The 12,062-nt window shown below is 38.9% G+C and overlaps 1 protein-coding gene across 1 annotated transcript in view; it reads right to left on the reverse strand.

The window, feature by feature from the left end:
- Positions 1–12,062, reverse strand: part of SMC5 (structural maintenance of chromosomes 5) — a 57,425-nt gene that overhangs the window by 27,529 nt on the left and 17,834 nt on the right. Inside the window, exons 10-16 of the mRNA XM_077344827.1 lie at positions 11,667–11,821; positions 8,809–8,922; positions 7,526–7,620; positions 4,880–5,012; positions 3,243–3,416; positions 1,395–1,564; positions 82–205 (exon numbers count right to left, since the gene is read on the reverse strand). Of these exons, the coding sequence (XP_077200942.1) occupies positions 82–205; positions 1,395–1,564; positions 3,243–3,416; positions 4,880–5,012; positions 7,526–7,620; positions 8,809–8,922; positions 11,667–11,821 (965 nt within the window). The remainder of the gene's footprint in view (positions 1–81; positions 206–1,394; positions 1,565–3,242; positions 3,417–4,879; positions 5,013–7,525; positions 7,621–8,808; positions 8,923–11,666; positions 11,822–12,062) is intronic.

The following is a 12,062-nucleotide window of genomic DNA, read 5'->3' on the forward strand; positions in this document are numbered from 1 at the left end:
AGCCACCAAATATTTTTCATTGTTAAAATTAACTCAAATTATATGCAAAACTATTTATCTAGTAAAGAAATTGATGTTTACCTTTATGAGCTGCACAAATTCTGATACAAGTTTTACTTTCTGAGTATTAATTCTTTTTATTTTAATATTTGCTTGTTCAGATTCTTCTTCCAGGTTGATGGCATCCTGTTCCATTTGTCTTAAACTGTAAGAAAGATTTATGGGGAATATTCTATGGATCTTGTTGAAATTTTCAACAATAAAGAAGCTAGAAAAATGGATCCTGACTAGGATTGGGCGCTTTGGGAGGAGCAACCGGCACACTGACGCCCGCACCTCCCCCATCCCTGCGGCACAGTGCTGGCTGCGCCGGGAGAGACCGGCCACTTCAGGCACCAAAGCACCCAACCCTAATCCTGACAACTTGAAGGAAGCTCCTTTCAAAGTAAAATCAGAATATACTGTGTCAGCCGTTTGTAATAACTGAAAAGACTGCAGATACTGTCAGTTTTACCAAAAAACTCACTTTCAATAATGCCTCTCACACAGATCGGTCCTAGCACCTTTTGATTCCTTATTTCTATCTTGTTTAACAGTAACAAACAATATATGCATATTATACCCTAAGTAACTTGTGTAATGTTGTTCCACATTAGCTCACTTTCCCAATGAATTGTTCTTTTAGACTTAAAATTCTCAATACTAAAAATCAATTGTTCTTTTATGGCCTACAATCTTTTACACAAATGAGCACTTTCTATTAACATTACAACTTCAGTCAAAAATTCTTCAGCCCCACTAAGATGAATGGAAAGACTTACAGTACAATCCTAACCAGATTTGCATCATTCTAAATCAATGGGTTTAAGCGTGCTTAGGACTGCACTGTTAAGCATGTGGTCCAGTTCTTCCCATAGAACTCAACAGAAGTTAAAGGGGTTGAACTATGAATATATCTTGCTTGAAGTCTTGCTCTGTGTATTATGATGTTGGTATGGATTAATTCTATATGCTAATTTCTATAGTAATAGGTTTAAAGTCAAACACATGAACTTAAATCTCTGCTAGTACATTTCTTTACTTACCCCTCTACATTTTTTCAAGCTTGTAAAAGAAACAATTAATGAATTGTTCACATTCTTTGTATACAGGTTATTTACATGCTATGTATCATACCATGGACATGTAAAAATGCAATTGTTTGATTAGAGCAGATAAATCATCATTACCCAAGGACATCAAGATATAATCAGATCTCTTTTATCAAGGTCAAAATCTATCAGCAGAAGGATCTTCTCCCCTTAATTTGTTTTATAATGATATTGTATAAGCGTTCAGAGACCTGTTTCTCTGCTTAATTTTAGAAAAATGATACTGATATGTAAAATGTGTACCTCTCATATTTCATACTAATTTTTGATTCCAGCTGCTTTCTTTTGTTTTTCCGCTGCAAAAGCTCCTTCTTCTGTTGTCTGAGTTCATTTTCTCTGTGTTCCAGAGATTTCAGTCTCTCTGATAGCGTAGTCATTCGAGAATTCAGCAATTCCAACTTCCTTTCAATTTCCTAAATGCCATTTTTAAAATCCCAGTTTACATAATTTTCCATCATTTTAACTAAGATTTCATCTTCTTTAAATTGCTTATAATCCAGATATTAGAGACGGCTGTAACCAGTGCAATGGCCTGAATGCTTAAGATCTAGGCCACTTCATTTTCTGTCTAATGTGGGAGTGAGGCTGACCTCTATGAAAAGCACCAAAGCACCTGTTGGGACTAGAATTTTGGAACACTCCCAATTAAGACTTATATGGCACCCTTTGGAAAACATACTAAAACTTTTTTCAGTATGTCTTCAGAAATTATTTATTGCTTATATTTTGCTGCATTTCTGCTAGTTGCACTTCCTTTACTTTAGCTGCTATTTTAATTTGCTGGCTATTGCTCTAGCTTTTTGCTAACCCCGTTGTGACTTTTCACTGAAAAGCAATATATAAAGATGCAGTTAGTAAACTTTGAGATTTCTTACTTAAGGTTTCATTTTAGCTACAACCAATTTCAGAGATAAAGCTTATGCCAGTGAAGAAGAGCAGGTAATATTTTAATTGAGAAAAATTCGAATCTTTTGGGGCTTTTAGCTGTCTTAACTTTCCAGTAGCTCAGTTACTGGCCTAGAAGCTACTGTGTTCTACACCCCAACCAGGAAATGATACTTTATAGTAGGCATTGTGCTTAGTGTTTCTGAAGGTCCAGCAGTGTCATTTAGACTTATTTTTGCCATTTCATAACAATTATTATAATGTCTTTAATATCATTAAAATTCTCTTCATGTAAACGGGAATAGTTGAATATTTAGGGTTGGCACAGGAAACAATTTAAAAGCAGAAAGTAAAAAATAAAACCTTGTTTACAAGCATTAATAAAACTGCTCAAGATGGTACATTTGACTTTTTTGCTGGTATGCAATGCCCTATTATTGTAGAAGCATCCTATAATTTAATTTCAGAGAAGGGCCAAATTAAACAAAAGTTCAGGACAACCAGAAACAGATTTTCTCATGCCTTTTCTACCACATATAGGAAAGTCATAGGGATCAGATCCGGATTGAGATCACAATCAAGGATGCCAGGCCATAGAAGGAGACCTCCCAGCCATTCCTTTTGACACTTGCCAGTGCCTTGGGCATCAGTGGGAGAAACTAGGGAAGGGGGGAGAGGAAAGCTCTGGCATATGAGTGCCCTACCTAACCAGAAGTGACACAGGATGCTCCAACATTTTGCAAAAACTGTATGGTAAAACTGGAAATAATATAGGCATGATGCTGGCATGCCAGAACCTATCCCCCAATTGCTCCTAGAGGCTGCAAGCTACTGCCTGGCTGCCCTAACCACGATGCAAGAGCAAGTGAAAGTTAACTGCTTTCCAGACCTCAGTCTCCCACAACAACTTCTGTTCTTTAGCATTTCTGAAAATACAGGCACCATACCTGTTTCTATGTATTTCTCCCAATATGGCAAATATCTGTTCTGGGGTTAGGAAAATAACATGGTGGCAGGACAGCAAGACTTCCTCCAAATTCAGATTGGATCACTCTATGGCTGCTAGTTATACTTACCAAAAAAACAAACCCTGGAGAAGATTCATCCATGTATTTCCAGACTAAAGACTTTACTGGATTAATAGCTTTCACAATTTCAATTCACAGACTACCATTCTGTTTGAAAGGCCACCATAAACCAACTTACCTGGAGCTGAATTTCTAACTGCTGTTTTTTGTTTGTGTCCACGGTGACATTAAGAAACTGTGCTTCCCTTAATGACATATTACTAGAAACAGTTTGATTTGTGTAAGAAGAAACTTTTATTACATATTTTTCTTCTGCAGTGTAGATTTGCCTCAGTTTGGTTTCATTTATGACCTGGAAGAGGGGGGGGGGGGTAAGAACCCAAAGTAGAAAGCAGGAAAAATTAACAAATAAGCAGGATGCCATTGAAATTAAAGGCTGGAATTATCACATTAGATTTCCTAAGAGTCTTTTTCAACTGTTTTTCAACAGAGCAAATAATTAAATTAAGTAACAGCTCAGGACAAGAAAGTGGGAAAATTACTGCTTAAGCTAGGTAAAACAGAGGTGCTGTTAGCCAGAACTGGAAGCAGGTACTGTGCCATCCTTACATGAAATTTCACTTCCTCTGAAAACCCCAGTGTGACTGCTTTAAAAGCTCATAAATGCTGTATGAACGTGTGTGAAAGGTTAATGCCCCACAGAGCCAGAAAGCCTTTTAAGTGACAGGGAGATCAAAGGGATGTTCTTGGATAGAATCAGTTGAGAAGAAAGAGTTGGGAACGACTGCTGAAGAGAATTCGGTACTGATTGAGTACTGGGAATGTGGCAAGGAGTGGGAGAATCACTGAAGACCCCTTTTTGGGTCACAAAAAAAAGGATAGATCTTCTAGCTGTAATTCCATAACCAGCTGAAAAGGGAGATAGCTCTAGAACAGTGGTCCCCAACCCCCAGTTCGGGGACTGGTACTGGTCCATGGATCAGTTAGTACCGGGCCGCGGCTCCTCCTCGTCCTCCTCCCTGGCAGCTGCCTCAGGGGCTGCCCCGCCACTCTGCCACCGGCTCACCTTTGGTGTTCTCCGGCAGCTGCCATGGCTGGGGCTCCCCCTCTGTGTGGCACTGTGCAGCTGCTGCTGGCAGCGCTCCCCAACGAGCAGCAGGACGTCTGGGGCACCGGCGGGAAATCAAATGGAGAAGGGGCTCAGGCAGCGGCGATGTCCCTCAGCAAAAGACTACCCCCCCTCCGGGCCTCAGTAAAATTGTCAAGCGTTGACCGGTCCCCAGTAACAAAAAGGTTGGGGACCACTGAAGTTGAAAAATTCACAAAATTCAAGTGGGGATCAGCTCTGAAAGATTTAATATGATCTGGCTAGCTCATTAGAAACATTACAGCTTCTTTCAAACATTATAGTATTACTTTATGAAGTGGAGATTAAATTAGGAAAAGCATTATCATCTGTTACTAAAGGGGAAAGTTAAAACTGATTTTAATAATGATAAATAATGTTGTACTGATCTTAAAACAAAAATAATGGGTGCAACATCTGTATAACATCACAAATGTCACAGTCAGATTTGCTACTGAAAATGTTTAGGCCTGAAATGCTTTACAGTTCTGAGCCCTTAAATTTTCCATTCATAGAAAGCATTATACAGATTTGAAACATCTATTCAACCATTTAAAAAATGGCATAATGTAATGAAAATGTCCGAAATTCCATTGTCAATAGGACATATCTATAATATACAGAATTATCTTCAGAATGTCTTCAAATATACTGCAGCCATGTTTTGGTGCATATACAGGATCCCTCACCCTTTCAATCATATTTCTGGTCTTCTCTGTTCCCACGGGGACCTCATGAACATGATACTGATAGCACAGGTAACTCATCACAGGCTGGGGTGCATCAAATAACTCTCGCAGGTAAGAGAAAAACCCATAGCGTCTGTGGAAGAAAGAGAAGCAGTTTGATACATTTACCCTTTTTCTACCATGAAGATACCATAACCAACTGCACAATAAATAAGTAATTCAACAAACTATGGTGGAAGAAAAGTTATGTAAACATACACATTAGGAGATCTTAACCAGTAGATTAAAATATCACCATTATACTTACTATACAATACTAAAAGCCAAATTCTGCAAACTTTCCACATATTCAATAACACAAATGATGAATAACTACCTAATGAATTAATCAAATATAGCTTACTGCTCAAAAACTTTCACCAAAAGCAGCACAGCTGAGATACTGCCATGCATGCCAGAAAAGAAGCTTGCTCTTAGGCTCAGAAAAGAGCAACAGCAGAAGAGGAGGAGGAGGAAGGGCATTTGTGGGACTCTGGCAGGAAAGTTGAGGCAGAGATCTCAGTGCAAAACCTCTTCCCTCCATCATCCTTTGGTCTCACAACTTGCAGCAGATACTGATTCCACCTATGTTTACCAATGTATCCAAGCCAGGAAGGCTAGAAATCTATTCTAACATTGTCCAAAATCTGGAGGTTTAGGATATCATAATGTAAACTAGTGATGTAGGTTTTCTAGAACAATATGAATTGGAAATTTGTTTAGAACTTTTCCAATCTGGTTTTAGGCCTGGTTATGAGACTGAAACAGCCTTAGTTGCCTTGATGGACAACTTGCGCTAAGGGAATGAAACTTCATTGAGTCTTCAGAATCTCTCAGTGGCTTTCATACTATCCTTTCTGTGCCACTTTTTCAGGCTGAGATTGGGAGGCACCGTCTTGTAGTGGTTCTATTCCTACCTGGAGAGTAGGTTTCAGAATATGGTCCTGAGGGACTGATAATCAGCCCCCAGGCTTTAGGGTTCCCACAAGGTTCCATCTTGTTCGCTATGCTTTTTTAACATCTGCATGAAACCATTGATCATCTGCAGGTCATCCAGAAATTTGGGCTAGGTATTCACCACCATGCAGATGATGCTTCCAGCTAACCTAGGGAGGCTTTAGAAGCCCTAAGCTGGTACTTGGAGGCAGTTTTGGTGTGGATATAGGCTAATACACCAAGACTTAATCCCAACAAGATGAAAGTAAAACTGGTAAAGTCTGTCCTTGGTTTTAAAGAATCACCTATTCTAAATGGGGCCACATCTTGTTGAAGAAATAGGTCTTAAGTCTGGGGAAGAGGCTCTTGGATCCAGGATACTTCTGGATAAACAGTGAGTAGCTTGTGTCCAGGAGTGCCATTTGCCAGGTTTGACTGCTTAGCCCACTGAAGTCTTTCCTCCAGAGAAAAGATTGGGCCACTGTACTACATGCCCTATGTGGCTCTATATGGGGCTGCCCCTCAGAAAGCCTTCAGAAACTTCAGTGCAAAATGCTGTGGCCAAAATGCTGTGGCCAGGATGTTGTCTGGAATGGGTCATAGGGACCATATCCAGTCATGTCCAATCTATACTGACTTTCAATTTGCTTCTAGGCGCAATTCAAGAAGCTCGTATTGACCTTTAAGTCTTACATGTTTCAGGACCAACAAATTTCAAGGTTCCCTTACTTTGTTATGAACCTACCCAACCACTATACAATTCCTCCTTTGTGCAAATAAAGAGAAGCCCCACACAATGGAACCTTTCCACCCCAGCTGCATTGTGGGGATGCAGTAACCTGGGGCAAACAGTGTGTGCCACAGAAATAGGTCCCCCGTGGGGACACAGGAAGTGGCAGAGCAACACAACGCTGACAGCCCAGAGTAGCGCTGCTGGTACAGAATCAGTATCAATGTTGAACTGTTTCTAACAGTCAATTCCCAACTGTCATTTCTTAACTGATGCTCTTCACAGAACTCTTGTTTGAATAGTCGGTCACATATAGGTTCTCAAACTCTGTTAGACTGTTTTGACAGTCCGTCACACCTGCTTAGGCTGGTACAGTAATTTTAGCACACCCAAGAATGGTGCTATGGATGTGGCCCATTCATCCACTTTAGCAAAATGTAGTTCTTTTCTACTGGGGCAACTCAGCTTTACCATTGATCTACCTGGCATTACTTCCATTATTCATTGATTCCGTATTAGGCTGCTGATTATAATGTCCCTTCCTTAATGAGTAGAGACTTATAAATAAATATTTTAACTTTGGGTTTGATTTGACCTGCTAAGAAAATAAGGTAAAATCATAACTTTATTTTTTTTAATTTGGAATTTTTTCTGATTTCTGTCTTATTTTACAACATGCACGCCCTTTCACAAAGCTCCCGGGGATAATTACCTCAAACATATTAATTAATGCCAAGTTTGCCTCATATTGTAATTCTATCTTTAAAAATGGAACATTTTTTCATGGAAAAATAAAGCACTCAAAAATTCTATTTTGGAAAGTTTCACAATCACCTCTACTCATGTAGAATATGTTCATTGATACAATGCTCAGTTATACAAAATTTTCTTGAGAACAGGAAATGGACTTAGGTTCTAAGAGAACTTGTTTTAACACTTACTTGAGTTCTTCAATTGGTTTGATAGGTCTGTTTTCAGCACACGATTCACTAGGAGCATACACAGCATTCACTTTTAGCCTGAGATTATCACGTACCTAAATCAAAAAGGAAGTACTTTACCAACCTTAAAAAAATGGGTACAAGACATGTAACACGATTATTACAGGGCACAGCGGAATAGTTCTTCAGAGGTTCAGGAATCAGAAAGGCATCATTCCAGTCTAGGAGACAGACTGGTGGATTTGGAAAATCCTACTCTATTATTTCTACTGTGCTGTTTTATGTTTATCACTTTCCTTATGAAGTCCAATGGCTGCACTCAGACATTACTTTCAGTTGGCATTGTCTGAATTCACATGAACCTAACTTTTTCCTGGACACATGCACCTGCCTTACTCCCCCCTTCTCAGACAGATAATTACTGTTGAAAAGTAACTCTGCATACCTCTGAAATATGAATGCAGGTTATGCATTAATTGAAGCTCATGTTCCCTTCACCAACCAGAATTTAATCCAGACTTGTAATCCTGGTTGGGAGTCAGTTAAATCTAGTTAATTCAAGTGCCTGCATTCATATATCACAAGTAAACTGAGCTATTTTCTTAACTTTTACACAAGAAGGGGAAAATGAGGCTCATGTACAAGCCCAACAAGAAGCTGGATTTGTACCCATTCCAGCTTTAAAGAAATATCTGAATATATGTTTTGTGAATGCCTATCACTTTTCTAATTTAAATCAAATATGAGTATCTAATAGGGATCTTTTTCTTTTGTCCATACTGGGTTTATAAACACAGTTTGATCAAATGAATGCAGAATGTAGGACTGCCAGCTCTGAGCTCAAAAGTCCAAAAGTCCCAAAAGATCTGAGGGTTTGGAGAGTGGAGGGACCTCAGTGGAGTAAAAAGCCAGAGTCCACCTTCCAAAGCAGCCATTTTCTCCAGGGAAACTAATCTCTGTCACCTGGAGATTAATTGCAATTCTACATTTCCTAGCCCCACCTGGATGTTGCTGTGAGTTGTTTCTGCTTCAATAAGCTAATTTCTTAAACGCAAACAACAAAAACAGTATTTCTGGTGCCAGTTGATGGAAAGAAATGGGATATAATTTTGCAATGCAAGGAAAAAAAGAAAGCTGTTCTTCAACATTTTTCATGCTACTGCCAAAAAAATAAAGTGTTAGATCCTAGCTAGGGAAAGAACAGCCCACTGTTAAGCTAGACTCTCCACTCTGGGGATTCCTTCATCAAATCAGCTTTGAATTATGAATAGCTATGTCCTTGCCTCTCTTAAAAAGATATCCATATCTTCTTTGCTTTCAAAAACAAATGCCCTCATATCATTGGATGAAATGTGATTCTCTACATATTTAGCATGCTTCTGGTCTTTCATATTGATCTGTACAGGAATAAATACAGCAAAGGTTAAAAAGTGAGGCTGAAACACACGGAAAAATAAGAATTAAATCTACTTGCAGGTGAGGGACATATTCTAACACAATACACTTGGCTTTTAAGAAAAGACAACATACTACCTTCAAATGTATTAGGAAACCATTTCATAAGCAAAATATTACATTAATCTGAACTAATCTGAAAACCATTTCCATTTTTTTAAAAATAAGACCAATCATAACAGAAACAATATTATGGTTGGCCTTAATGTTGTGCCCCATCCCAAGACAACCTCATTGTGAGGGGCAGTATAGAAGCTTTAAAATAAATAAATAAAATAAAAGTATGCATTTCGCTAAATCTAAGCTGAAAACAATATCAGGAAAAACAGTATTGATATTTTTGGCAACTCTTTCACCAGATATGGACTGTGGCTAAATTTCAGCTATCCAAAAGGGTCAAACCCAAAAAATTCCAAAGTAGATGAGGAGAAGCATCAGGACCTTTACTGTAAATGTGGTGGCTCTACCTCAAAAAACAGAGCCAAACCGCCAGCCATAGATACCTTAATTCTCCATTATACCCTATAGGAATCACTGACCATAAGGTAAAATGAAGAGATTATTCAGGATGTTAAAAAGGGGGACTTAAGATCCTCTCTCCCATTTTTTTTAACAATTAGCCTGATTAAGAGTTCTGTACAAAGCAAATGCTTGTATGATCTGTTGTGTTATTTTGGTTGGTCATAAAAGGTATTGAATGGCTTTCATTCTTTAGTTTTGCTATAGACCAACAAGACTATCAAGTTTTTCTCTAGAAAAAATGACTTTACGTGAAATAATAAACAGTACAAACATCAACCACTGATGAAGGGTGAAATAATAAACAGTACAAACATCAACCACTGATGAAGGGTGAAATAATAAACAGTACAAACATCAACCACTGACGAAGGGTGCTTGCACTCAAAAGCTCATGCCTTGATTAAATCTTTGTTGGTCTTAAAGGTGCTACTGGACTCTGACTTTAATTATGAGTGAAGGTTTTGTGGTCCACTTCATACCTTACAATGGCAACACAGGAGTTTCTACAGTGCATAATTCAAACTACACAAGGACGCAGACAGTCTAGAAGGAACCTATGCTAAAAGCTCCTCCCCATGCCAGTCCCATCCTATTCCTATTTCCAGAGGAGTAATATGTGCATGGAAAGAAACCCAGGCCTTTCCATGACCTGCATGTTTCACAAAGACCGGTGCAGGAATAAGTCAGGCTAAAGTAGCTTAATCACATCAGTAATGTGAGGATGGGGCCTCTGTGCAAACACCTTGAAGTGTACCTTAGTACCACATAACTCCAGCAGCTTCATATGTCAAGCACAACCCAAAGTTCTTTGAAGAAGGAAGCCAATTTTTCTGAGCATTCAGAAATATCCACAAATTAGTAGGAATCTTTAATCTAACAAGTACTGACATGAACGATAAGTATTGCAGAAAACACATTTTAATGACACAAACTTGACTGTGATTAACCAGGCCTGAAGTAGAAAGCTAAAGGTCCTTTGATCAGGATACACCTGTGATTAAGCTGACCAAATCACAGCCACATAACCTCGTGACTAAATCATCTGGAATGGACAGAACTACAGCATTCTGATTTTGATGAAAAAGCATTTTTGATATTATAAGCAGCCCAAAACAATTTACTTAAAAGAACTCGTTAGTTCAGTTATCATATCCAGAATAAGTAGTAGAAAAAAATTTCACAGCCACCCTATCCTAGATTTTTAGTGCTGCACATATGCTTTTTAGTGCTGCACATCTCTGAACAGATAAATATTTCACCACAAAACAGCAATGCTTTTCTCAAAAAATCAGTACCCTTAATGGAGGGGAAGGAAGCCATGGCTTCCATTGGACTAACTTACCAACAGAGAAAGGTTGTTAAAATAGATCCTAGCATCCATATTTCTGAAGCTATACTGCTTGCAATCCATGGAGTAGATGTGACACTTGCCCAAGCAGAAGGTACTCACAGAGACAGATGTTTCCAGACTTTCCACAGCAGTCCACTGTGACTCCCCAAAAAGTGCTGCTGCAGGTCAGGAGATTCCCTTGAGCAAAAGGCCATTGGGTCCAGGGGGTTAGTGAGGGATGTTAATTGGACAAAACCACCCCAAATAAGTTTGTTCCATTGCACTTCCTCCACAAGTAGAAGAGGGTAGAAAGGTTTCACCTGATTCCCCCTCCTTGTTATATCCCCCTGCCCACGGACTTTTGTCCACATGGGTCCCACAACTCCTGGTAAATTTGGGGGAGGGGCACAGAGATCTGTTGTGGAAAGGGAAAGATATGGACAGATCCACTTCAACATTACCCTCAGAACATGAAACAGACAATCCAAGCAATGATATGCACCCTGTTAAAATTTCAAAATCTTCTGGTAAGATTCCCCCCTATTTACATAATTACTTGAGGCAAATTATACACTCATATAGCCAAATCAAGACATTAAAAAGTACATGCATGCAAAGTTTGATAGCTCGTGTCAAACCTGTGGATTATTTAGGAAGGATTTAAAAATAGGATTACTGCAGAAGTGACATTTGATTTTTAGTGATGACTTAACAGTGCCACCCTAAGCAGAGTTAAGACACTTCTAAATCCACTGACATTGGTGGGCTTAGAATGGTGTAGCTCCACTTAGGAAGGCACTACAACTAGTGCAATATTCAAGTGAATTAGCTTACTGCAAGCATCATGGGGTCACAGACACGCCTTTTAAACCGGTCTCTGTTCTTCCTTAGCCACAGAAGAGCATTGTATGTGTCTCTGTATCTTCCTCTGAGCTTCTCTTCCTTCATATTCATCATATTGTCAAATTGTACAATGCGATCGTTTATCTCTGTAATTTTGAGACAGCTTTAAATGTCATGTTTATGATCACAACTACACGTACTATTTAAATAATGGGGGTAGGGGATGATAAGCTTTCTTGGGCCAAACGTTTAAACATGGTCCATATACCTGTCGCTGTCTTTTGCCGTGCACTTGAAATCTTCTCAAGTGCCTTATTAAAGATATATGAAAAGTGGTTCCTGAACCATTACATGAAACCAGTCTGATTGTAGAAGGCTGCAGTCTCT

Source organism: Paroedura picta, chromosome 7, assembly GCF_049243985.1.
Source record: "Paroedura picta isolate Pp20150507F chromosome 7, Ppicta_v3.0, whole genome shotgun sequence".
Classification (NCBI taxonomy): domain Eukaryota; kingdom Metazoa; phylum Chordata; class Lepidosauria; order Squamata; family Gekkonidae; genus Paroedura; species Paroedura picta.